The sequence below is a fragment of the Loxodonta africana genome, chromosome 1, assembly GCF_030014295.1.
Source record: "Loxodonta africana isolate mLoxAfr1 chromosome 1, mLoxAfr1.hap2, whole genome shotgun sequence".
NCBI classification, from domain to species: Eukaryota; Metazoa; Chordata; class Mammalia; order Proboscidea; family Elephantidae; genus Loxodonta; species Loxodonta africana.
The window spans coordinates 151,499,415-151,518,885 of record NC_087342.1 but is presented as its reverse complement, the minus strand read 5'-3'; the positions used below and the strand labels follow the sequence as shown (position 1 = coordinate 151,518,885).

General features: G+C 43.2%; 1 protein-coding gene across 4 annotated transcripts in view; it reads left to right on the top strand.

Annotated features, from left to right (window-relative positions):
* Positions 1-19,471, top strand: part of MDN1 (midasin AAA ATPase 1) — a 180,378-nt gene that overhangs the window by 136,255 nt on the left and 24,652 nt on the right. For 3 of the 4 annotated variants that reach the window (XM_010602811.3, XM_023543791.2, XM_023543794.2), the window contains 19 exons: positions 689-784; positions 1,480-1,574; positions 1,907-2,028; positions 2,965-3,111; positions 3,969-4,078; positions 4,732-4,805; positions 5,267-5,465; positions 6,858-7,020; positions 8,405-8,551; positions 11,881-12,007; positions 13,079-13,184; positions 13,727-13,842; positions 14,770-15,255; positions 15,534-15,760; positions 16,340-16,495; positions 16,680-16,846; positions 17,663-17,824; positions 18,538-18,675; positions 18,813-18,954. In XM_010602811.3, coding sequence (XP_010601113.2) covers positions 689-784; positions 1,480-1,574; positions 1,907-2,028; positions 2,965-3,111; positions 3,969-4,078; positions 4,732-4,805; positions 5,267-5,465; positions 6,858-7,020; positions 8,405-8,551; positions 11,881-12,007; positions 13,079-13,184; positions 13,727-13,842; positions 14,770-15,255; positions 15,534-15,760; positions 16,340-16,495; positions 16,680-16,846; positions 17,663-17,824; positions 18,538-18,675; positions 18,813-18,954 — 2,980 coding nt within the window. The remainder of the gene's footprint in view (positions 1-688; positions 785-1,479; positions 1,575-1,906; positions 2,029-2,964; positions 3,112-3,968; positions 4,079-4,731; positions 4,806-5,266; positions 5,466-6,857; positions 7,021-8,404; positions 8,552-11,880; positions 12,008-13,078; positions 13,185-13,726; positions 13,843-14,769; positions 15,256-15,533; positions 15,761-16,339; positions 16,496-16,679; positions 16,847-17,662; positions 17,825-18,537; positions 18,676-18,812; positions 18,955-19,471) is intronic. The other variant, XR_002784801.2, reaches the window with a different exon arrangement.

Sequence of the window (19,471 nt, the reverse complement as noted above, 5' to 3'; positions counted from 1 at the left end):
CTTTAATGCAGGATGAATGTATCAGTTTGTATTGATGTTGTATAAATGATGTTAGGGGATTCCGTTGTCACCAAAAAAAAAAAAAAAAATTTCCCTCAAGTAGATTCTGACTCACAGCAACCCTGTAGGACAGAGCAGAACTGCCCCATAGAGTTTTCAAGGAGTCAGTGGTGGATTCAAACTGCTGACCTTTTGGTGAGCAGCTGAGCTCTTAACACTGCGCCACCAGGGCTTCTCTGTTGTTACAGGTGGCATTAATTTTTTTTCTTGGTCAGAGCGTGCTGTCTATGTGTTATAATACTGTTGTGCTCTTTACTTATTTAGACACGTGTTACCAAGGGCCTCATGGTTCTCTTAAATGTGCTAGAATTAGGCCTTGCTTTTTCAAGATGGGCAGTTTTACCTTAGACCTTGCTCTTTGGTCTTTAGTCGGTTTGTTATTAACTCTTATTACAGAGAATAATAAAAGTAATTCTTATCAAACTCAGTCTTACTTCCAGAATTATGCAGCAGATCCAGAGTTTATCTGGGTCAGGATCCACAGGCCCAGGAGTTTTATCCACAGCTTTCAGAGGTGCTTGTAAAGGAGAGGCTTAGTGTGAAACTTCTAGTCAGGCCTCTCTTCAGTACCTTGTGGCTTCATTAGTATTCCTGCTGGGATACCCATGTTTTTTTGTTATCTCTGCAGCTTCTGGTTGTAATGGACAGAATTCGTAGTTTTCCACTTTCCAGTCCCATCTCAAAGTTCTTGAATGGCTTAGAGATACTTCTAGCAAAGGCCCAGGTAAGAAGATGATCTCCTTCCCATTTTAGTTTGTAAGCAACTGAGAAAAGATTTATAGCACCTTTGTTGTTAGAGGGACAGACAGTGATAGTTTGAGTTGGAGAAGGATAATCTTACGTGGTGTTTGTGGCACGCAGTTAGATCAGTACAATTGAAGCCATTGCCCACACAGAGAACCATCCATTTCACCTGTTCTGGAGGGTGGGACTTGGTGTTTGCCAGTACTGAGGGCTCACTCCTCCAGGGACTTCCAGGTGGGCCTTCAGTGCAGCTGAGTGCCTGTATACGTCACCTCCCTTCATATTCTCAGCCTTTCGAGGTGGCTGGCATGTCCCTGCTTCACAGATTGGGGTTCTTCACTTTAGAGGGATTGCATGTGACTTTGTTCACAGACAGGTAATAACAGAAACTCAGACTCAGGACTCCGAAGCCCATGCCTTGCCTGAAGCCTCTAAACTTGGCTCTGCTGGGGTACTGCCAGTGACCAGGGAGGACATGAAGCTGGATGTAAACTCATTACCGCTTTTGGAAAAGCAGCATAAATGGTGTTCAAGGGCCCAGTAATGTTGAATCTGAGTTCACTTAGGAAAAGTCCAGGATATTCCTGAGGGAGAAGGTGATTAGGGGATTAAATAACAACCATGTTCTTGTTGCTGTTAGTCGCCATCGAGTTGATTCCAACTTTGTTTCTTTAGGATTGGGAGGAAAATGCAAGTCGAGCTCTGTCTCTGCGGAAACATCTTGATTCGGTCACTCAGTTGATCATTCGATGGCGTAAATTGGAGCTAAAGTAAGTAATACTCATTTATCACTTCCCTCCTCCTCCTGAACTTGTGTTGTAGGGATTTTTGTCATTTGATAGTGTGTACTTTTCAGGATGTATGTGAATGGCAGTTACAGAACGTGCTTTTCATTCATACCACGGAGTTAAAAGCAAGGCATTAAAATGACCTCAGACACATCTAAAAAACAGCATACATTCCTGAGGCAGCAAATTTGGCATCTTCTCCATGTCCATTTGTGAGGAAACGATGGGGAGCATTTAGCTTCTGCTTCTGTGATTTCCGATATTTCAAATGGGCTGTCCTAAATGCCTCCCTGGCCCTTTCTCTCATGTTTCAGCTGCTGGTCCATGAGTCTGGATAATACCATGAAGCGCCACACCGAGAAATCCACCAAGCACTGGTTCTCTATTTATCAGATGCTTGAGAAGCACATGCAGGAACAAACAGAAGAGCAGGAAGGTAACACCTGTCCGTCCGTTGCCTGCTTATGTAGAGGTTCCAAGCTAAACTTAGAGGGCAGTGGTGGTTCAGTGGTAGAATTTTACCTACTGTGCCGGAGACTGGGGTTCAATTCCCGACCAATGCATCTCATGCACAGCCACTACCCATCTGTTATTTCGTGTTGCTGTGGTACTGAAGAGGTTTCAGTGGAGCTTCCAGACTAATACGAACTAGGAAGAAGGGCCTGACGATCCATTTCAGAAAACGAGCCAATGAAAACCTTAGGGTTTATAACCGCCTGATCCACAGTCATGGAATGGCACAGGACTGGGCAGCGTTTCGTTCTGCCGTGCATGGTGTTTCCATGAGTTGGGGGTGACTCAATGGCAGCTAACAATAAGCTAAATGGGGAGTGCTGCTTTACCTGGGCCATTTCTCCTGTTCCCATTGCATTCATGTAGGCATGAAAGATGCCGCCTGTGACTTCATGGTATTCCTGAGAGGTCAGCCAATAAAGCAGTGTAGTTTGTTTTTTCATGAGAGAATAACTGAGGCCGGAGAGCTTTGAGTGACTTGTCCAAAGTCTAGAGAATCAGTCATAAGATAAGGTTTCTTTGTGTTCTCTGTCCATGAGACAAATCTAACTGAAAGTTGCCTTCATGGTAGGTAGTAGTTAATACTTGAGTAAAAAGGTTTCATTTCATGCTCACAACAAACACCTCATAATTTAGTTTTGTAATTTGTTGTGAGTATGTTTAACGCATACCCTGGGTGAAGCTGATGGTTTTAAATTAGCTTGAAACTTAGCTGTGGCTCTTGCTTTAAAGCCCACATTAACTGTAGTCTCTGCTGGACAGCCACTCTCATTTTTCCCCATAATAGACTGCATACACATTATGAATAGGGAGTAATGGTTAATGGCAAACTTAAGTTTTCCTGTTTGAATCTCTAAAGATGACAAGCAAATGACCCTGATGTTGCTGGTCAGCACATTACAAGCATTTATCGAAGGATCCTCCCTGGGCGAATTCCATGTTCGTCTTCAGATGTTACTGGTTTTCCATTGCCATGTCTTGCTGATGCCACAAGTTGAAGGAAAGGGTGAGGATATTTTTTCTTTGTCTTTGTTTTTACACTTTGCACTATTCAGATGGCCCAGGTTTTGAGTTTTCCACATGAGACAGGTATCTTGTTGCACACCAGGTTTTAAACAGGACAGTTTTAGTCACTTTTTACTTAAAGGGGATTCATATTGATATAGAGAAGAACATGTAGAGGAAAGCACAGACTGGTTATAGATGAAGCCCTGACTAGTGAACGCTGGCAGAGGGAAATTAATGGATGAAGATCTCAGGAACTGGCATGTCGAGGCAGCATGTGTTTCTGTCTAGACAGTGTATAAGTTCTGCTAAGCTTCTGGCTTGATCCAGGCCGTTTTTAGGTTTTTTGATCTGTTGAGGGTCCCGCCACATACCAAATAACTGCACATAAAACTGTGTCTACTTCTTTACCGTCTCTGACTACAGCAATTTGGATAAGACACACTGTAAAATCAGTATAGATTGCTCATGAATGAACAGCTGAGGGAAACCTCTTAATATGTCATCTTTTAAAACAGGCTTGTTTCTGCTGATTTTTATTTTTACAGTAGATTCAGGGAGCTTAAAATTGTGATCTTGGCAGAGCCTTTGAGTACATCATCTTTAAAAACAGAAGTGCAACAAAAAAAATTTCCTACAAGCTGAAATGAAAAATATGGTAGCATTGATAGCCTGCATGTCTGGCAACTACAGACGTTGCCTGATAGACTGCTGCATGGTCTGCCTGTGGAACGTGCCGTAACCTCGTAGCCTAAAGAGTAGTGAGGGAGGATCATCGCTGAACTGTGAAGCCCACAGCTGGGGCCACTAGCACATGCAGCAAGTGTGGTATGTTTGTTTCCTTTTCATTTCTTCCAGATTCACTTTGCAGTGTTCTGTGGAATTTGTACCATTATTACAAGCAATTCTTTGACCGGGTCCAGGCCAAAATTGTGGAACTTCGTTCCCCCCTAGAAAAAGAACTTAAAGTAAGACGAACAGCTGTCATGTTCACTCTTTGGAGAATAAGAATCAGCAAATGCTTTTTATTTACTTCTGCTCTTTTACCTATTTAGTAATGAGACGTGTTTTTTTTTTAAACACAGTGAGAAAGGGGCTAAAGGGAATGGAGGGAGCACTGCCAAGTAGGATCTAAGATTTACGTTTCGTGGTATTGGCTTCATTGCTAACCCAGCCAAGTGTGTTAGGGCTTGGTGGAGTGGCTCCTACCTCTCTGCTGATGGGCTTTCCAGGCTCCTCAAGGGGATGGCCTCGAGAAGTCTCTTACTGCTCCCTCCCAAGCTGCATCTTTCACCTCAGAGGTCTGCCCTGGAGTGGGGGTCCCTGTGCCATTGAGGTACCCAGGGTAAAGAGGGCCCTTTCTTGTTCAATTCTTTAGGTCAGTGTGGCACATGACTTACTTGGGGGTTCCAGCATCAGGTCCATATCAGGTGGCCTATGGTAGCAGCACTTTACGCTTTTGAGACAATCACGTGGTTTCTTTTTTAGACTTTACTTGTTCACAGACACACAGTCGTGTGTTTGGGGATGGAGTGGGCTCTGATCTTTGGCAAGCAGATCTAGAAAGAAACAGTCACACTAGCTGTATAAAGCTATTCTTTGAGCTTCGTTTATCTTCCAGGAATTTGTTAAGATATCCAAGTGGAATGATGTCAGCTTCTGGTCCATTAAACAGTCTGTGGAAAAGACACACAGGTAATTCATATCCTGAAATGGGGGTGACTGAAGCTCAGGATTCTGAGTGGTAGACAGCAAGACTACACTGCCATAATGGCCTGGCTTAGCGCTGCCTTGAGCTTCTGAAAAACACTAGGTTGTTTTGGTATGATCGTCTGACACCAGCCCCTGCTACCCAAAGCAAAGTCTGTGCCTACAAGAGAAATTGATTTACCTTCAGAAAAAGCAGGCCGCATGCTTTAGAAGGGCCAAGGCTTCGGCACCAACCATCCGTTTTACCTTGAGCAAAATGACCCCACTGTTCATCACTTTAGTTTCATCTATAAAAGGAGGATGACAATTTGTGCCATACCTTTGTTTTTTTAAAAAAAAAAAAAAACAGGCAAGATTGTATATGTGTATGCATTATAATGTACTTGTGTATTTCCTCACTTTGCATTCAATTTTTTCTTCTCATCTCTGTCGTTACCTGGGGTCAGGACCCTCTTTAAATTCATGAAAAAATTTGAAGCTGTGCTGAGTGAACCTTGCCGGTCATCCTTGGTGGAGAGTGACAAAGAAGAACAGTCTGACTTTTTGCGTGGGCCAACAGATGCAGCCTTGAGTGACCCATCTCCCATTCAAAGTCTGAACAGGGCAGTGAGGGAGACCTTGTTAGCCCGGCCGGCAGCTGGACAGGTACTAGCTCATGGAATAGTGCATGCTATTCCTAAGCCAGACAGATGGAACCTACATTTTATGTCTAAGGGGTCTCTTTTGAACTAGGCAAGGAAACGCCTTTGACATCTTGCTTTTTGCACATATATAGCGTTTATTTGTTTGCCTGACCCCACTGCAGAATAAGGCAAAAAAGCATCAGCCTTCACACTGGAAGTTTAACCCTAGACTATGGGAAATAACCTTTGTGCTTACCTGTGAACATTTTATCTACCTGTGAGGGAGATTAGAACCTGCCTTTGGGCTCCACAGAGGGTGGATGTGTGCATTGGTGTGCTGGTTTGTAGTCTTTGCTCATTACTGTGGTGTAAACATGCCCAGCATGTCCAATTCCAAGCACCAGCAGATACGAGTTGACTTACAAAATTCCTGAAAATTTGAAAGCCAGAGAGACCTTAGGTGAGCAGGTCTGTTACAGGAGGGGCACTCCTGCTACATGTGCTTGGGTGTTGGGAGCCCCAGGGTTGAGGACCACTGCTCAAGGGAGTAATCCCTTTGCCTTCTAACTGAGCTCCCCAACCTGGGGTCCACAGAGAGAGTAATGGAGGTCCTTAAGCTGCTTTTAATATTGCAGTAGTTCAGAAGGCATAGTAAAAATTGAGCATGTAGTATATAGCCAAGGTTGTTTTCTTTTAACTGTATTTATCATGCTGATCAAAAATTTTGGTTTGTTATTGATGACAGTGGCTCAGTGGCTAAGAGTTTGGCTGCTAACCAAAAAGTCAGCAGTTAAATCCACCAGCCACTTTTTGGAAACCCTGTGGGGCGGTTCTAATATGTCCTATTGGGTTCCTATAAGTCGGAATTAACACAATGGCAATGGGTTTTGGTTTTCAGGACAAAAAATAATGAAAATATGTCCCTGATGAATGAAAGGTCTTTCCTTTATCTGGTATCTGGGCTCCTAATATTTGAAATGTTAATCTGGAACTGGAGGGTAGGAGGAGGTAGAAGATTGATTTATTTCTCCTTGTGGTTTTGAGAAACATAGTGCAACTCAGCATCTTAAGGGCAGCAGTTACATTATTCATCCTGCGGTGTTCATAGATCAGAACGGAGGTTTCCTCATGACCAGCATAGAAAGAATTGTCCAGGGCTGGGGGCTGGGAGGAGTGTCCTTCCACTGCGGTGACCTCATACAAAGGAGCAATACAATTTGCTAAATATCCACGGTATATGCCTATTTTAATTTTAGTAACACTACATTTGTACTCATGAAACTTCAGAGATAGTGATAAAGGAATTTAATGTTTGCTGAGTTGGGTGTGTGGGGCACAGCATTTAAATTAAATTAGAAGGTTAGAGGTCAGTGTTGTTCTTGGCAGTGAGATTAACCTGTTTTGTGTCTCATAGGCCACAATTCCAGTACTATGTCAGGGTGTTGCTCCTTTTCCCTTGGAGGGGGAACTTCTGAGTCGCTTGCCGAAGCTCACACAGCGAATGAAGAAGATATGCCTGACATTCATGAAGGAGAGTCCCCTGCCACACCTAGTGGAGGGCCTCGATCAGTTCACAGGTGAGTGCCAGCAGCCAGGGCAAGGGTGGCCCTGGAAGATGGGAATGTGTTCTGTATGTCCTTTTTTTGACACCTGAATAAATTAATTGAATAAACAAGTGGGCTGGAAACTAGTAGAACCCAGACAGGACACAACTGAGACTACACAAATTGTCATCATAATTTTCATTTTGTCCTTTCTCCTGTAAACTGGTGTATATTATGCCGTTTTCTACAACAGTCCTGTTCATGCTATTATTGGTTGAGGACGTGGGTAAAGGGGCAAAGAGATGGCTCTCCCAGAGCCTCTAAGCTGTCCCCACCTCTCAAAATGTTGTTGCCCTTGAGTTAATGGAAATAGAAGATTCACTCACAGACCTCTTCTTGCTTCCTTTGCTTTAGCAGTTTCATATTTCTGGCTGTCTCAGCTCAGGAAAGACGAGAGCCAAGACCTGCCCTGTAGGTAACATAGCAATGGCTAAGGAAGGGAAGCTAGAGCCTGATAGGCTGTTTGGGCCCTTGACGCCCCTTTCCATCCTCACAGGGAGGCTGGTCTTCCTTTAAGAAAGCTAATCTGATCTCAGGGTGCTCTTTAGTTTTAAAACTTGTTAGAGTAGCAGCCTGATTATCCATTGTTCAAGGTCACCTGCCTGCCTGAGTCTGATGATGAGGGTAAATGGAATACAGGATCCCCTGTGGAAAGGGGACACGCTCTGTGCAAAGTAGAGCATGTTCTCTTTTCACCCTCCCAGAGCGTCAGTGCTTGGTGCAGCGGTGTGCTGGCTCTCATCCAGTGACTTCCTGGGGTAGGTGGGCTGCACCCTTTTTCTGTAGGCCCCGTGTGTACTTAGGAAGGCAGCATGACAGTTAGGCAGTGGATCAAGTCTTGGCTCATCCACTCTTTAGCTGAAATGCCTTTAGAAAGTGACTAGAATTTACAGTCTCTAAAATGGGGCTACAAGCAAGTGCTTCTGGATTTGTGTAGATTAAAAGAGCATCTACCTAGTACTGGGTACAGTGTAGGAACTCAATACATATTCACCAGAAAATTACTTCAGGTAGAAAGCTAAGAGCAGCAGTTCCTAGTATAATACACTGTACATTGTTGGTGCTGGATGAATTCTTTTTGCTTGATTGATTATAAATAAAACCCCTAAGTGGAAAAGAACACCTACTTTTATTTGAGTTGTTTATTGTCAAGAGGCCTGGAATCCCATGTGATTTTATTTTTCTATTTCCGTGCATCTTGATCCTTGAGTTGAAACACTTTACCAAGTGTCAGGGCCTGTGTGAAGTGCCCGAGATAGAAAGATAAATGATGCGTGGTGCTTGTTCCTCACAGGGTCCCCAGTCTTGGGTGATACAACATTAATAAGCCCCTGGTGTTTCTGTGTTTCCCCTGTAGGTGAGGTCATTTCCTCTGTGCGTGAGCTGCAGAGCTTAGAGGTGGAGCCTTGGTCTGAGAAGGAGAAGCGACATTCAGAGGCCAAGCACATTCTCAGGCAGAAGCAGCGAGCTTTATCAGAGCTCTTCAAACACCTCGCACACACAGGTAAGGCCCTGCTTCAAAACAGAAGGTGGCAGCAAGGGTTTTTGTTGTTTTTAAAATTTTATTGTGGGAAAATATATATAACTAAACATTTGCCTTTTCGACCATTTTTACGTGTACAATTCAGTGACATTAATTACACTGACTATGTTGTGTAACTATCACCACTGTCCATTTCCAATTTTTTTTTTTTTTCCATCATTCTTAACAGAAATTCAGTACCCCTTAAGCAATGACTCCCCAGTTTCCCCTCCCAACCGCCACTGGTAGCCACTAATAAACTTTGATTTCTGTATTTGCCTGTTGTGGACATTTTATATAAATGGAATCATATGATACTTGTCCTTCTGTGTCTGACTTATTCCACTTAGCATAATGTTTTCAAGGTTCATCCATGTCATATCATATATCAAAACTTCATTTCTCTTTATGGTGGAATAATAGTCCATTATATGGCTATACCACATTTTCTTTATCCGTTTATCTCTTGATGGACACTTGGGTTGTTTCTACCTTTTGGTTATTGTGAATAATGCTGCAGTGAACATTGGTGAAAAGTTATCTGTTTGAGTCCCTGCTTTCAAGTCTTTTGGATTTAGAACCAGGAGTGAAATTACTGGGTCATATGGTAATTTTTTTTTATGGTAATTCCAGGTTTAATTTTTTGAGGAACCGCCAAACTTTTGCAGAACAACTGAATGTTTTACGTTCCTGTCAGCAATGCAGGAGGGTTTCAGTTTCTCCACATCCTGGCCAACATTTGTTCTTTTCCATTTTTCTGATAATAGCTATCCTAGTAGATGTGAAGTAGTATCTCACTATGATTTTGATTTGCATTTCCCTGATGAAGTTGAGCATCTTTTCATGTGCTTACTGGCTGTCGCAATCGTCTAGTGCTGCTATAGCAGAAATACCACAAATAGATGGCTTTAACACAGAAGTTTATTCTCTTACAGTCTAGTAGGTTACAAGTCCTAATTCAGGACGCCGGCTGCAGGGCTCTGTCGGCTCTGGAGGAGAGTCCTTGTCATCAGTCTTCCCTAGGTCTGGGACCATCTCAGCACAGGAATTTCAGGTTCAAAGGACACGCTCTACAACTGCCACTGTTTTCTTGGTGGTGTGAGGTTCCCCCCCCACCCCCCGCCCCCCGCCCTTCTCACTTTCCTTTTTATTTCTTGAAAGATAAAAGGTGGTGCACGCCGTACCCCAGGGAAACTCTCTTTACATTGGTTCAGGGATGTGACCTGGGTAAGGGTGTTTTTACAACCCTACTCTAATCCTCTTTAACATGAAATTACAATCACAAAATGGAGGACAACCACACAATACTGGGAATCATGACTAACCAAGTTGACACATTTTGGGAGGACACAATCCAGTCTATTAGACTGGCATTTGTTTATCTTTGGCAAAATATTTATTCAAGTCTTTTGTTCATTTTTTGATTGGGTTATCTTTCTGTTGTTGAGTTGTGGGAGTTCCTTATGTATTCTGAATACTAAACCCTTACCAGATATATAAAACCCAGTGCCATTGAGTCAATTCCAACTCATAGCCACCCCGTAGGACAGAGTAGAACTGCCCCATAGAGTTTCCAAGGAGCGCCTGGCGGATTTAAACTGCCAACACTTTGGTTAGCAGGCATAGCACTTAACCACTATGCCGCCAGGGTTCCCTACCAGATATATAGTACCCGGATATTTTCCCTCATTCTCTAGGTTGTTTCTTTACTTACTTTCTTTTTTGCGGTTGATTGTTTTTATTATTTCCAAAATAATTAGATTGGTACCCTAGTAGTTTCCAAAGGTGACCAGTGATTTTTTCTTTTTCATGTTCTGGCTGTTTTGCATTCTTTGTCTTTTTTTTTTTTTTTAATTGTGTTTTAGATGAAAGTTTACAGAGCAAATTAGCTTCTCATTAAACAATTAATACACATATTGTTTTGTGACATTGGTTGCCAGCCCCACGATGTGTTGAGACTCTCCCCTACTCACCCTTGGGCTCCCCCTTACCAGCTTGCCTGTCCCCTCCCACCTTCTCGTCCTTGCTTCTGGGCTAGTGTGCCCATTTAATCTCGTTTTATGGGTCTGCCTAATCTTTGGCTGAAGGGTGAACATCAGGAGTGACTTCAGTACTGAGCTAAAAGGGTGTCAGGGGCCATACTCTGGAGATTTCTCCAGTCTCTGTTTGACCAGCAAGTCTGGTCTTTTTATGTGTGTGTGAGAGTTCGAGTTTTGTTCTTCATTTTTCTCCAGCTCTGTCTGGGACCCTCTATTGTGATCCCTGTCAGAGCAGGTGGTGGTGGTAGCTGGGCGCCATCTAGTTGTGCTGGACTCAGTCTGGTGGAGGCTGGGGTAGTGTGGTCCATTAGTCCTTTGGACTAATCTTTTCCTTCTGTCTTCTATTTTCTTCACTGTCCCTTGCTCCAGACGGGGTGGCTGTTTCTTTACTTCTTGATAAAATTCTTTGATACACACACAATAAAAACAAAATCAAACCCATTGCCGTCGAATCGATTCTGACTCATAGCAACCCTATAGGACAGGGTAGAACTGCCCCGTAGAGTTTCCAAGGAGTGCCTGGTGGATTCGAACTGCTGACCTTTTGTTAGCAGCTGTAGCGCTTAACCACTACGCCACCAGAGTTTTCATAGGTACATAAAAAAGTCTTTTAAATTTTGATGAAGTCGCATTTATCTGTTTTGTCGTTTGTTGCTTGTGCTTTTAATGTCATATCTATGAATCCATTGTCAAAAAAGCAGGCAAGATTTTGAAATGCCATCCCAAGAGTTCCAGTCATGCATGCATAAAACACATAAGCCATTTACGATCCCCACGTAGTTTCACAGTTTTATAATTTGCTTTCTTAGAATCTGTGTTTTTATTTTCATCACGGTATGCTTTATGGCACCCACCCCCTAATGTAACATAGAAAAGAACGCTCGTTAAAATGCAGATGCAGATTCTGTTTCAATAGGAGTAGGTGGGACCTGAGAGTGAATTTCTAGCAAGCCCGCAGGGATGCTGTTGTAAGGAATTTAAGTTGAGGGCATGGGTGGAAGACATCCATTCTAGCCTCTTTCCTTAAACTAAAAAAAGAAAAGCACCAAACCCATTACATTGAGTCAATTCCAGCTTATAGAGACCCTATAGGACAGAGTAGAACTGCTCCGTGGGGTTTCTAAGGCATCTTTATGGAAGCAGACGGCCACATCTTTCTCCTGTTAAGCGGCTGGTGGGTTTGAACCACCTACCTTTTGGTTAGCAGCCAAGAACTTAGCCACTGTGCTACCAGGGCTCCTTTCCTTAAACTAATGGCTGTTTATTTCCTAGGTTTGTCATATCGCAAAGGTCTTGCCTGGGCTCGTTCGAAAAACCCCCAAGAGATGCTTCATCTTCACCCATTAGATCTCCGGAGCACGTTGTCTATAGTCAGCAACACTCAGGAGGCTGACTCTAGGTTTGTGTTTTAAAGTATACGTAGAGCAAGTCACTTAAGCCTCTGTGTCCTCATTTGTCAAAATGTGGATAGCAGTAGCTCTTTCACTGCATTGTAAAGATTAAGATAATATTTCAAAAAGTGCCTGGCTCAGGACTTGGCACTGGGTGACCATTCAGTAAGTGTTGATTTTATTCTTCTTCCCTTTCCCTTTCCTCCTCATCCTCCATTGTTTTCTTCATCCTTTGATTTCTCTGAGACCTACTCATTTCCTTTGAATGTACAGATGAAACTGTGAGAGAATGGCCACATTCTTGGCTGCTCTGACTACATCCCTTATAACGTCCAATGCAGTTTTGAATTTGAGCACCCTTAAACCTTTGAGACAGATGGACCTACCTTTTTGTTAGTGTTCACAGAAGAGATTGTAAATGATGGCTTGTGTGAGCTAAGTACAGCAAATATTTGTGTGTGTGTATGTTTCGTTTTTGCCTTAGAAGTCCCTATCAGCATTTTAAATCTGAATTTGGTGCAACATTGTAAAAAGGAGAGATTTTACATAAAATTCTGGATTTCCTTTTTTTTTGGAAAATTTGGCCAAGTGAGCTCTCATTCCCATTTGGTCAAAATTGCTATAGCTGAGTAGCAGCTCCTTCCTGTCAACAAGGCACACACTCTCTCATTCACTGTAGTCCTCAGCAGCCCTTCTTGCTTCCCCCATATTGAGGTCAGGTGTCACGGCCATTTATCATTTCGTATGTGGCTGTTCTTAATCATTTATGCTGTCTGCCCGACCCCTGTAGGCATCAGAATTTATGATCCCTAGTTTCCACTGCCAAGATGGTTATGAAGTTTTAATTAAGGAAACCACATTGGTATCGTAATTTATTTCTTCACTGTATTTCCAGTGCTAAGTGTGCAGTACATCCTCTGTGTAAAGGATTAATGAGTGCCTGACTAAGTCCTCAAAGAAATAAATCTGTAGACTCTTGGCTTTTGGTTGTGGCCAAATATACGAGCCTCTGAATCTTCAAGATCTGGGGTGGGAGGTTGTAGTTTGAATTAAGTAAATCATGTTGATTTCTTTTCCAGGCTGCTGACGGAAATCTCATCTTCGTGGGATGGGTGCCAAAAGTATTTTTATCGATCTCTTGCACGGCACGCCAGGCTCAATGCGGCCCTAGCAACCCCTGTCAAGGTAGAATGCTATAACCTCTGAATTGTAGTTCAGTTCATCCCAGGGCAGGATTCTCAGACCTTGTTAGGTGATAGTATCCCATTACTGGAAATCATTGCTTTTTGCAGAACACCGTTAAACTTAGAATATAAGTCAGTGTAATTTTGCACAATATCACACAGCATCTTATATTAAATTCCTCTATGCACACTTTCCACTAGGACCGAATGTTTAAGAAAAATTATGGGAGAAAAACTTCAAATGAGAAAATGCCATCTACAAATCTTTTTACCCTGTAAATTCAGGAAAGTCCACTAATACCCAGTTTTGGTAATTAAACCTAGTCTCTGTTCATGGAATATCAATGATCTATGGCAGCATAATTTGATAACCACTGCTTAAAGAGATGAGTATGTCACTTCTAGACACAGCACATCTGAAGCTCATGTCAACAAGGGGCTCATCTGCTCAGGAGCATTCCATGAAACAGCTTTCTAGCGTGTCTCCGTGGGTAGTGTTTGCTGGCAGCACCTACAGTTTGCTTTTCCTTTCCCCCATTCCAGGAGGTGGGCTTGGGCAATGTTGAGCGGTGTAAAGGGTTCTCAGCCCATTTGATGAAGATGCTTATCCGACAGCGGCGCTCCCTGACCACACTGACTGAGCAGTGGATCATCCTCAGGTATCTGCCGACTGGTTGGGTTTGTGACACGAACAAGGAAGAATTGTGTAAGTCAGCTCAGAGTTGCTACACCTGAAGCAGGGAACCATGAGATGACATCTGTTGCCTCAAGAGGCAGGTGGTGTTTGGGCAGTGGGTTTCCGTTGGCTCTGTCCCTTGCTTTTGGTGGTGAGTGTTCTGTGTCCCAGTGAGAAAAGCCTATGGTGATATGTTCCTGCACCCCTACCTTGGCAATGACTCCTGGGAGAATGGGGCCTGAGGAATAAGTTCAGCCCTAAGTAAGACAGTAAATTGTCACGGCTGAGCTATACCTGGGTCTGGAAAGAGGACACTTGTTGCTGAAAGTCTGTGTGGGCTGATAGGTGGGGTTGTGCATGGTGTTGGGACATCCCAGTCTCTGTGGCACAGTTCAAATTTGAGTCTGTTTCTGTTTGTTTGGCTTTTTGGATCACAGAGTAGCAGTTTGCTGAGCCGTACATGATATCCATCAGTGGAAACAGATACTTAAAAGATTAAGACAGTTAGGAGGGGTTTCATTATCTGTTAAGTGGATTCTTGGCTGAGAGATGGTATTTCCAGACTGTAATTGCTTTGGCTTCAGCTATTGTCTGCTCCATTCATTAGAGTTTAGCAAGGTACAATACATTTATTAGATCCTTTTTTTTTTTTAAATCATGATTGAAGTCACTGCAGTGGCGTGAGTATGTTGGATATGAGAGTGTGGTAGGTCTTAGGTAAGAAGCAGTGAGCTTTAATCTTTCTTGAAAGACTGATGGGTATATTTACCAACTTTGGGAGGCATTTTAAAAGACCTCTTACCTATCCGGGGCATCTTCCCTTCTTGATTAGGGGTAGAAGCCCATGCTTGGCTGAGCAGTATACAAACTAATTTACTATTGTGTTTTCTCAATGGGTTTCTCTGCACAGGAACCTCCTCAGTTGTGTGCAGGAGATTCACGGCAGGCTGACGGGGCCCCCCGTCTACCCCATGGCCTTCCCCCCTCAGGACAGCATGCAGCAGTGGACAGAGAGGCTGCAGCACCTGGCCATGCAGAGCCAGATCCTGCTCGAGCAACTCTCCTGGCTCCTCCAGTGCTGCCCCAGTGCAGGGCTGGCCCCAGGCTGTGACGATGCCCAGGCACAGGGCCAGCCTTCCACTCCCCACCCAGAAGGACAAGATCTCACCAAGGGACAGCTCTCCAGAGCAGTGCCTGACCTCATCGCATCAGATCTTACCTACCCATCCCCAATGCCTGGAAATCAGCTGCCCTCTGGTTGCCGGATGCGGAAACAGGACCAGCTTTGGCAACAGTCAACTGCAAGGGTAACAGAGATGCTAAAAACCATTAAAACAGTGAAAGCCGATGTCGACAAAATTAGGCAGCAGTCTTGTGAGACCCTCTTTCATTCCTGGTGAGTGTGTCTCTGTCTTTAAACCTTGTTGATATGCTTGGTTAGAGTTTAGTAATAGGGTGAAGTTATGGAAAGAATTGTGCTTCAATCCTCCATTGTTCACTGGACCAGCATAGCGCTTTGTGGCATATCTTTAGCTATAAACCTTCAAATATGATGGGTTTTTCCTGGCATGCATTTTAGGTGCTACAGGGAGCTTTGGTGTTTTTTGTTGTTTTGTTTTGTTTTTTGTCTTGTAATCCCTTCCTTTCAACGCTGTGGCATTTTTGTTGTTGCAGGAAAGGTTTTGAAGTTTGCTCTTCTGGGCTGAGTTGCCTGTCCCAGGTGTCAGCTTATTTGCAAGGCCTAGAGTCCTTGTTCATTCTTCCAGGGATGGAGGTTGCACAAACGGACCCACATATGGCATTAGTTGAGAGCCTGGAATACGTAAGAGGAGAAATCAATAAAGCCACAGCTGACTTTACTACCTGGAAGACGCATCTACTCATTCCAAGTAGCCACAGAGGTAAGGGCTATTAGTCAGTAAGGGGGCATTAGTTTGTATTATCTAGGAATGTTAACTTACAGGTTGAAGTTTATGTTGTCCTCAGGACACATTATGTTTTCTTCTAGAGATGTCTGTCAAGGGAAGCGTGGTCGGAACCCGCAGCTCTTTTTCATTTCATTTGTTTGAATAGCGTACCTTCAACTGCCGTCATGCTGCGTGTTTTGTAGGGCAGGTGTCAGCAAGCAGCCACGGGCTCAGCGTCTGTCACGGTCTTTCTATAGACCAAAACGCTCAGGGCTAACGTTCAGACTAAGTGGGATACGCACCATCTTAACTATTTTTTAGCATCTTTGGCATTCTTTTGGCAAAATTGTTTTTAACACAAAACAGTAAACTTCTCTAGACAAGGAATGTCTCATTCATCTTTGTATTGAGTACAGTTTGACAGTGTCTCACCCGTAGTCATTACTTAATAGGTGGCTGTTGGTTAGAATAACAAATGAGGATTATTATATATGGATTGTTACTGATTTCCAGAGGCACCGAAGCAAGTGATTGTATTTTTTTTTGGGGGGGGGGGCACATTTTACTTACTAGGAAACCAAATGTTGGATGAAGGATTTGTAGAAGATTTTTCAGAGCAAATGGAAGCAGCCATCCGTGCCATCCTCTGTGCCATCCAGAATTTAGCAGAAACAAACAGTAAGAAAACAGAGGAGGACGCTAAACAGACAAGACCACAAGAAGACGATGGTATGTCTGACATGAGACAAACTTCAGTTTCATAGTTGATTGATTTATTTATTTTTATTGGACACTTTATTTCAGTGGCTAAATACTTAAAGACAGATGCTGGCAATAGATGACTGAGCATGAATGGAGATGAAAGGGTTTATTTTCTGTTATTCTTCATGATGTTCTTCTCTGTGAATTAAAGAGCCACCAGCTGTTGAGAGACTGCGGTTGGGACATCTATCAAAACTAGAGGATGACTTCTGGGCCGATGTGGGCACATTGCACGTGCAGAAAATAATTTCCACCGTCTCAGAGCTGTTGGAGAGGCTGAAGTCATATGGAGAGGACGGCACAGCAGCGAAGCACATGGTAACTAACCACCGTTCTTTACAATCTTCTTGCTGTTCAGCGTGGGCTGAGCAAAGAAAGGCAGGATGGGCTTCACCTTGCTCCATGTGGATGGTTCCCAGGAGGCCTGAGGCACAATCACTAAGAATTTGACCTACTTTTACATGAAAATGCCAGTGTCAGGCTTTGAAAAGCATAGAGTTTGCTAGCTAAGGGTTATGACTATAAGATGCACAGGTGCAAAAATGGTCACAATCCAGTATCTTAGAATTCGTTCATATCCTAGCCACCAGCCCCGGGTGTTTGACGTTAACAGTGAATGCTGCTGCCACTAACCAAGGCTCACCAGCCATCCTCTGCAGACACCACTCCCTGCACAGTGAGCCAGCAGAGCAGGAGGTCAGCATCTCCATGATAAGTCCAGGGAAGGGACTTATTTTGTAGTACTTTGTATTCTGTAGCATTGACTCCAGTGACAGCTTTAATTTCCCAGTAGAACTTACCTATAAACATTTCACTTAAGCAAACGAACAAAAACCCTTGTTAAGTAAATGAGACTTCTGCGGCCAAGACCTTGAAGTGCACTTTTGTGATGGTTTATGTGAACAAGGAAGAAGTCTCAGCAAGTGGGTTTTTTGCTTGTTAGTTTGTTTGTTTTGGGGTTGGTGGGTAGAGGGTAAATACAGATAAAATTTACCACTAGTGACATTTAGTACATTCACAACGTTGTGTAGCCATCACCACTGTCTAGTTCCAGAACATTCTCTTCACACCAGAAGGAAACCCTGTGCCCATTCAGCAAGGTTAGCAGTCTTGGTGGTCGTGTTTTGCCTCTAGGTCTTCAGCCAGTCCTGCTGCTTGTTGGTGCACTTGGTGCCAATGCTGTCCAGGTACTCGGACCTCATCCTCTTCTTCCTCACCATGTCTTTGGGAACTCACCGTAGCACTGCGAAGCTGCTCTCTGTGCTTGCCCAGGTCTTTACGGAGCTTGCCCAGAAGGTAAGGATCATTCACTTGGAGTGCCTACATTCTACCTGCCTTTTGTCAGTGTGCCAGGTGCCTTGGCAACAAGCAGCCAGAGGCCAAACATGCTATGTCTGCTTAGAGTGATAGGTTTACTTCAAGAGTTGGGGAAGGGTGTTTTTGGTTGTCGTTTTGCTTTGTTTTTTGTTTTTAATAATTAAAACTAACATGATTTTACTTGGGGAGGATTACAGAACATTTTCTTCTGTTTTTAAAGTAAAAATGAAATTTTCCAATTCTGTCCATTTCAAGCTGTGTACTTTCTGGGTTGGTTACATGTTCTTCTTGCTCTTTTCTCCTCTGCCCTCAGGAGGACTAATTTGCGAAGTGAATAAAGGATAAAACCTCTTTGGGATTCAGACACTGGGAGGTTCTGCCCTCACTCAATGACTTGCTTCTAAATAAACTGTCCTTTTACTATACTTGATTCAAATTTTTGTCTTGGCAAAATGATGAATGACCACACACCAGAGGCCTCTACAAGGCAAAACCTCATATGTTAGATCCGATGTCAGGCTTGGAAACAACTGTTATCACCGAGGAGGAAAAGGATGTCAAAGGTCTACTGTGCTTCCATTAGATTTAAGATGGTCAGCTAGAAAAAGATTTTTTTTTCCTATGGCAGGACTGGAAAGGAAATCCCTCTTTTTATTGCTTTCGTACCTAACTGGTCACTCCATTTTTTGAAGGGATTTTGCCTGCCCAAAGAATTCATGGACGATTCAGCTGGAGAGGGAGCAACTGAGTTCCACGACTATGAGGGAGGTGGAATTGGAGAAGGCGAGGGCATGAAGGATGTGAGTGACCAGATAGAAAATGAAGAGCAGGTATGTTTTTACATGTATGAAACATGTAAACAGTGTACAGAACCAAACTGCCTTTTCACTTTCTTTTCAGTATTTAAATTGGGCATATGCATTAGTAGAGTGTTCTTTTGTGTTTTTTATAATGTTTTTTGATGTAGGCGGAAGATACATTTCAGAAGGGTCAAGAAAAGGATAAAGAGGATCCAAACTCAAAATCTGATATTAAGGGCGAGGATAATGCAATTGAGATGTCAGAAGACTTTGATGGGAAAATGCATGATGGGGAGCTTGAAGAACAAGGTCTGAGATTTAATAGCATAGATTATCTGTCACTTCATTTTTGTTTTTGAAAAAATAAACATTTTATTCAGAAAATATTTTATTACATGTTCCCAAGGAGGAGCCTACTATAATTTATTGGGATGAGTTGATTGTAACTACATAACTGCGTGACTGCAGATAAACCACAGTCAGCATATGCATAAGGCATTGCCATCTCCACGGAGACACACGGCTATAGTTAGTATCGAAGAGTCTCCTCCTGTGAGTAAACCAAGACACTGGTCCATGTTCTGGCTGCCTCATGTGCTGGCTGCAGTGGCTCAGTAGGGGAGCCAGGAAGAGCAAGGAGTTAGTCACTAACAGAGCTGGGCCCTCAACTCAAAAGCAAATTGTTTGGTTACCTTTTTTTTTCAAACAACTTTCTCCCCTCCCCCCGCCCCCCCATCACAAAAGTTGTAGGCATTTGTTGTAGGCCATATGGAACAAAAATGAAATAGGTCACCCTTAGATCTACCACCCAAATAATAAATTTTGG